At 39.6% G+C, this 7,500-nt stretch overlaps 1 protein-coding gene across 9 annotated transcripts in view; it reads right to left on the bottom strand.

Moving 5' to 3' along the window:
* The window catches only part of LOC135092486 (discoidin domain-containing receptor 2-like), a 245,175-nt gene that overhangs the window by 49,901 nt on the left and 187,774 nt on the right, over window positions 1-7,500 (bottom strand). For all 9 annotated transcript variants that reach the window (XM_063991044.1, XM_063991045.1, XM_063991053.1 and 6 more), the window contains one exon: window positions 526-673. In XM_063991044.1, the coding sequence (XP_063847114.1) occupies window positions 526-673 (148 nt within the window). The remainder of the gene's footprint in view (window positions 1-525; window positions 674-7,500) is intronic.

The following is a 7,500-nucleotide window of genomic DNA, read 5'->3' as shown; positions in this document are numbered from 1 at the left end:
TAACCTAACTTAACCTAACCTAACCTAACTTAACCTAACCTAACCTAACCTAACCTAACTTAACCTAACCTAACCTAACTTAACCTAACCAAACCAAATCTAACCTAACCTAACCAAATCTTACCTAACCTAACTTAACCTGACCAAATCTTACCTAACTTAACCTAACCTAACTTAACCTAACTTAATCTAATCTAACCTAACCTAACCTAACCTAACGTAACCAAAGCAAACCTAACCTTACCTCAACTAATCGAAATAAACAGAGAGATTTGCAGACCTCACCTCACCTCACTTCATCTCACCTTACCTGTCTCTCACCCCCGAAAAAAATAAATAAATAAACTAATCACCTTTACCTGTGCCGTGCCATACATGAAAACAAAACAAAACAAAACAAAACAAAACAAAACAAAAACAAAACAAGTAAATAAAGAACTTCACAAACCCAACCTCACCTCAATTAATAAAAAACGTTAGTAAACCTCACCTCACCTGTCCAAAAAGGCAATTAATCACCCTCACCTGTGTTGGGGCACCCGTACAGCTCGACGCGCAGACAGACGGTGCGGGGGTGCGAGGAGACAGGGATGAAACGCACCTTGCTGGCCACGAGGGGCGGCACCAGCGCGTTCCTCTGCTCCAGGTAAGTGTTGATGTTACCTGGGAATGTCTGAGGAGAGAGAGAGAGAGAGAGAGAGAGAGAGAGAGAGAGAGAGAGAGAGAGAGAGAGAGAGAGAGAGAGAGGTTAATTCATATGTTCTTTCTTCAGTGTTAAGTAGCATAGAAAGATAGTATTCATTGTTGTCATTATTGTTATTACTGTTGTTGTTGTTTTTGTTGTTGTTGTTATCATTATTATTATTATTATTATTAGATAGATAAAACAATAACGAAATAGGAGAGAGAGAGAGAGAGAGAGAGAGAGAGAGAGAGAGAGAGAGAGAGAGAGAGAGAGAGAGAGAGAGAGAGAGAGAGAGAGAGAGAGAGAGAGAGAGAGAGAGAGAGAGAGAGAGAGAGAGAGAGAGAGAGAGAGGCTGTTTCTTCTTATTCCCTTTTTTATCACATATTTTAAACCTTTTCTTTATTTTAACTTCTCTTTTCTTATTCTACTTTTTAACTGCTTCATCCTCCTCCTCCTCCTCCTCCTCCTCCTCCTCCTCCTCCTCCTCCTCTTCCACTAACTACTTCTTCTCCACACCTCTTATTCTTCTTGCTATTACCCTTCTACTCCTCTTCCTCCTCCTCTTTTACATCTTTTTTCATCTTCCTCCTCCTCCTCCTCCTCCTCCTCCTCCTCCTCTTTCATTTTTCGTCCTCCTCCTCCTCCTCCCCTTCCAATTTTCTTACATCTCTTTCTCCAACACTATCACCATTACCTCCTCCTCCTCCTCCTCCTCCTCCTCCTCCTCTTCTTCTTCCTCCTAGCCTCTTTTCCAGCCCCTTGTTTCCCTTCCCCTCTTTCCCCTCTTCTAATAACCTGCTATCTTCACTTCCCTCATCCATCACCTTCACTTCACCCTCTCTCTCTCTCTCTCTCTCTCTCTCTCTCTCTCTCTCTCTCTAGACACGAGGACATGGTAACACTGCCTGGGGACAAGGGGACATGGTAACACTGCCGCTGGGGAAGACATGGTAATATTGCTATAGGGGGGATATGGTAACACTGATGGGACACGCGGACATGGTAACACTGCTGCTGGGGAAGGACATGGTAACACTGCTAATTAGGGGGACAAGCGGACATGGTAACACTGTCGCTGTTTGGATCTTTGACACCCTGGTTGGTCTGCGCATTCCCTCCTTCCTCTTTTTCTTTTTCTTTTTATTTAAAGTTTGCGGCAGACTAACACTGTATTGCCACAAGAACCTTTGCTAAATTACTAACTACCGGATTATCTAAATGAAATGAATCGTGAGCTTTATCTTACCTAACCTAACATAACCTAACATAACATAAGCAAACCTAACTTAATCTTACCTAACCTAACCTAACCTAACCTAACCTAACCTAACCTAACCTAACCTAACATAAGCAAACCTAACTTAATCTTACCTAACCTAACCTAACCTAACCTAACCTTACCTAACCTAACCTAACATAACATAAGCAAACTTAACTTAATCTTACCTAACCTAACTTAACCTTACCTAACCTAACCTAACCTAACCTAACTTAATCTTACCTAACCTAACCTAACGTAATCTAATCTAATTTAACCTATCTTAATTTAAGCTAACCTGACCTAACCTAACCTAACCTAACATAACCTAACATAAGCTAACCTAACCTAATCTTACCTAACCTAACCTAACGTAACCTAATCTAATCTAATTTAACCTATCTTAACCTAATCTAAGCTAACCTGACCTAACCTAATCATATTTATCCTAACTTATTCTAACTTAATCTAACCTAACTTATCCTACATTAATATATATAATAACTTATTTTAACCTAATCAAACGTAACCTACCCTAAATTACCTATCCTAACCTAACCTAACCTAACCTAACCTAACCTAACCTAACTTATCCTACATTAATATATATAATAACTTATTTTAACCTAATCAAACGTAACCTACCCTAAATTACCTATCCTAACCTAACCTAACCTAACCTAACATATCCTAACCTAACCTAACCTAACCTAACCTAACATATCCTAACCTAACCTAACCTAACCTAATATATCCTAACCTAACCTTACCTAACCTAACCTAACCTAACCTAACCTAACCTAACCTAACCTAACCTAACCAAACCTAACCTAACCTAACCTAACCTAACTTAACCTAACCTAACCCAACCTAACCTAACCTAACCTAACCTAACCTAACCTAACCTAACCTAACCTAACCTAACCTAACCTAACCTAACATATCCTAACCTAACCTAACCTAACCTAACCTAACCTAACCTAACCCAAGAGAACATTTCCTCAATTACACACTAACTGTTTGTCTAAATGAAAATAATCATATATCTTACAATTATTTGTTATTATTGTTATTTTTTTTGTAGGAATTAAAGAGTGAATTTGCCGAACGCTTCTAAACAAGGCAGCAATACACAGTAAATAAATAAATAAATAAATAAATAAATAAATAAATAAATAAATGAATAAAATAATAAATAAGGGAAAAACAAAAAAAATGGGAATAAATGAAAAGTAACAAAAGTATCCGATGAAAAAGGGAGAGAGAGAGAGAGAGAGAGAGAGAGAGAGAGAGAGAGAGAGAGAGAGAGAGAGAGAGAGAGAGAGAGAGAGAGAGAGAGAGAGAGAGAGAGAGAGAGAGAAATAGAAAGAAAAAAAGAAAGAAAAAAAAGAAAGAGAAAAACTGCACGAAATATGTGAGTCATATTTTGCGAGAGAGAGAGAGAGAGAGAGAGAGAGAGAGAGAGAGAGAGAGAGAGAGAGAGAGAGAGAGAGAGAGAGAGAGAGAGAGAGAGAGAGAGAGAGAGAGAGAGAGAGAGAGAGAGAGAGGGAAATTTTTCGACATTCCGTTACTTTTTTCCTTCGTTTCTACCTTCCCTTTTCTCTCCAATTTTCCCTTTTTTCCCTTTTTTCCCCCTTGTTTCCCTCCTCTTCCCCTTCTATTTCCCCAACACTTTTATCCAGCATGAAGGAAAACTATAGCATTATTTTTTATCTTATATTCTGACTTTCCATCGCTGGTAGAGTTTTATTGGGGAAAATATGAGAGAGAGAGAGAGAGAGAGAGAGAGAGAGAGAGAGAGAGAGAGAGAGAGAGAGAGAGAGAGAGAGAGAGAGAGAGAGAGACTAACATAAGACTAACATAAAGACTAACATAAATTATCCTCTTCTTCCTTTTCCTCCTCCTCCTCCTCCTCCTCCTCCTCCTCCTCCTCCTCCGAAACACGCAGTTAGGTAGTCTATTAATTAAATCTTCAATGCTGACGATGACAACACAAATGACTCTCTCTCTCTCTCTCTCTCTCTCTCTCTCTCTCTCTCTCTCTCTCTCTGACTGCACTCGACATTATTCAACACTTTTAATTTCTCCTCCTCCTCCTCCTCCTCCTCCTCCTCCTCCTCCTCCTCCTCCTCCTCCTCCTCCTCCTCCTCCTCCTCCTCCTCCTCCTCCTCCTCTAAATCAATACGAAACTAAAATTTATCTACATGAAAATGGAATACGTTAAATTATTTAGGCACACGCCCTTGGGAGAGAGAGAGAGAGAGAGAGAGAGAGAGAGAGAGAGAGAGAGAGAGAGAGAGAGAGAGAGAGAGAGAGAGAGAGAGAGACCTTCAGGCAATGGTAGATACGGAAGTTAGCTTTTAGGATCGTGTTACCTTTCTGTCATAAGGGAAACTAATGGCTTTATATACTGTGTGAATCTCTCTCTCTCTCTCTCTCTCTCTCTCTCTCTCTCTCTCTCTCTCTCTCTCTCTCTCTCTCTCTCTCTCTCTCTCTCTCTCTTGTATATGGTTGTAGAATAGGTTAGGTTAGGTTAGGTTAGGTTAGGTAAGGTTAGGTTAGGTAAGGATAGGATAGGTTAGGTTAGGTTAGGTAAGGTAAGGTAAGGTTAGATAAGGTAAGGTTAGGATAGGTTAGGTAAGGTTAGGTTAGGTTAGGTTAGGTAAGGTTAGGTTAGGTTAGATAAGGATAGGTTAGGTTAGGTAAGGTTAGGTTAGGTTAGGTTAGGTTAGGTTAGGTTAGGTAAGGTAAGGTAAGGTTAGGATAGGTTAGGTTAGGTTAGGTTTGGTTAGGTTAGGTAAGGTTAGGTAAGGTTAGGTAAGGATAGGTAAGGTTAGGTAAGGTTAGGTTAGTTAAGGTTAGGGTAGGTTAGGTTAGGTTAGGTTAGGTAAGGTTAGGTTAGGTAAGGATAGGTTAGGTAAGGTAAGGTTAGGTTAAGTTAGGTAAGGATAGGTAAGGTTAGGTAAGGTAAGGTTTCTCAGGTGTCCATAGCAGTAGTGTTTCATTCCCACACTGCTAAAAATTACAATGATTATAAAAAATGAGTCCTGTTTTGTGTTTTATTTCTGTTTTGTCATTTATCTTTTCTTATTATTTTTTTTTTAATTATCGTATATTGTGAAGTATGTGTGTCTTTTTTCTTGTCGCCTCTTCTAAAGCGCAACCCTTTTTTTCATTATATTTTCAAAGGCCACAAATATCTGTACTACATGCAAACTGTGCCAAGTATGGAAATGACACCACGAAAACTATGAAAAACGTCTCTTATGAAGTTATGAAGGTTTTTTTTATATATATTTTGTCACCTCATACACAGAACACACGTTTTTAATACATCCGAAGCACAAACAGTCACAAACTACACCAACTATGAAATGAAATAATGAAAAAGCGCATCTTATCATTTATTTTCTTTGCTTTCTGTTGTTTTCGCCTTTAGATTTTGCCACCTTTTACAAAACACAATTTTTCTTTATATTTTCGTGGGACAAAAGTGAAATGAACTACACTAAATACATCCATAAAAATATAAATGAATAAACAAATAAATAAAAAGTGTCTTCTTGAGTTTTACCTTCAGTTCTAAAAAGATTCACAACCCTTTACAACCTTTCAATAATGCGAAAGGAGAAAACAAGAAATAAATGAGTCGAAGGTTGAAAAAGGAAGTCAAGTTTAAGGAATCGGTTCTTAAACAGAGTGGCGGATGAGCGGAATGGACTCAGTAATCAGGCTGTTAGTGCTGAGTCATTAGAGAACTTCAAGACAAGATTAGACAGATTTAAGGACGGTGATGACAGGAGGAAACAAACAGGCCTACTTCATACAGGGGCTTCCACGTATAGGCCTGATGACTTCTTAAAAATTTCCTTATTTCCTTATTTTCTTACGGTTTTAGTGGTGAGAGGAGAAAGGGTGAAGGCTGGAGGGTGTATGACAGGTGGAAACAGACAGGCCTATTGCATACAAGGACTGCCACGTGTAGGCCTAATGACTTCTCGCAGTTTCCTTTATTTTCTTGTGTTTTTATACGCACGCAAACAACACCAAATGTGGAGATGAGCGGAACGGGTGTAGGACGATTTGGCCACGGATGATTTGCCCACGGACAATTTGGCCACGGGATGTCACCGTAGGACGTTTTGGCCACGGGAACTTCCCAAGGTGGACGTTTTGGCCATGAAACATATTTACTGTAATATATATTATATTTTGTATTATTTACATATTTTCACAATTATTATTAATATTCGTATTTATTACCTAACCTAACCTAACCTAACCTAACCTAACCTAACAGAACAGATTAGAGAACTTTTTTGGATAATAAAACAGACTAAAGATTTTTTCCTTTACTTAATAAGCAAGCTACTAAGTGCAATAGATTCCTAGTATTTTCTCCCGTGGCCAAAATGTCCTACCCACCGTGGCCAAAACGTCCTAGGGTGACATCCCGTGGCCAAATCGTCCGTGGCCAAATCGTCCGTGGCCAAATTGTCCGGATTCCGAGCGGAACAGTGCATTAAGCAAATAAGGGTCGGTGCCAGAAGCCATGGGGCCGACACGTGGCAGTCCGCGTGTGTCTGACCTGCCACGTGTTCATAAAAGAAGCGACCGGAAGAGAGGAAAAAAAAAAAAAAAAAGAAAGAAAAAAAAAGAAAAAAAGAAAAAAAAAGAAAAAAAGAAAGAAAAAGAAAAAAAAGACGTGGTTTTGGAAATGCAAGGGAATAAATAAACAAAAAAGAGAATAGGGAAAAGTGGAAAAAATGTTTGTACAAGAGAATGTAAAGTTTTAAATTCCTTTATGTACAGATTCACGGGTCACTTCTTCATCCACACACACACACACACACACACACACACACACACACACACACACACACACACACACACACACACACACACACACACGTACACATCAGTCACCCGGAAACACACCCCGAGACACACACACACACACACACACACACACACACACAAACACTTCCCCCCATTTCTCCCACTCATACATACATCCTCCCTTTCTCCCTTTCACACACACACACACACACACACACACACACACACACACACACATTCAAATCAGTCTTAGTTCGTCACTCGTAAAAGCCCTCAGTGTGTGGAGCCCCAGGGGAGGTCAACTGTGTGCTGCCTGCCTCTCGCCTCTCCCCTCACCTGCCCGTCCACCTCGCCTGCCTCACCTGGACGCCGCCACACCTCACACCTGTATTTGCGCTTTTTTATTCATTTTTTTTACTTGTTTTTATTCATTTGTTCATTTTTGCATGATTAATTTTCTTTTTTTTTATTACGTGTTTTTTTTTCTCCATAAAACGAAACTACATTAATTTTGAGCTCATTGGGGTTAAGAGAGAGAGAGAGAGAGAGAGAGAGAGAGAGAGAGAGAGAGAGAGAGAGAGAGAGAGAGAGAGAGAGAGAGAGAGAGAGAGAGACTACAGGAGAGAAATTATCAAAATATTGGCATTTTATCTAAAAGCGATTAATGGTTTAGTGTGTGTGTGTGTGTGTGTGTGTGTGTGTGTGTGTGTGTGTGTGT

Source organism: Scylla paramamosain, chromosome 40 (genome assembly GCF_035594125.1).
Source record: "Scylla paramamosain isolate STU-SP2022 chromosome 40, ASM3559412v1, whole genome shotgun sequence".
Classification (NCBI taxonomy): Eukaryota; Metazoa; Arthropoda; class Malacostraca; order Decapoda; family Portunidae; genus Scylla; species Scylla paramamosain.
This window is presented reverse-complemented; position numbering and strand designations above follow the sequence as displayed.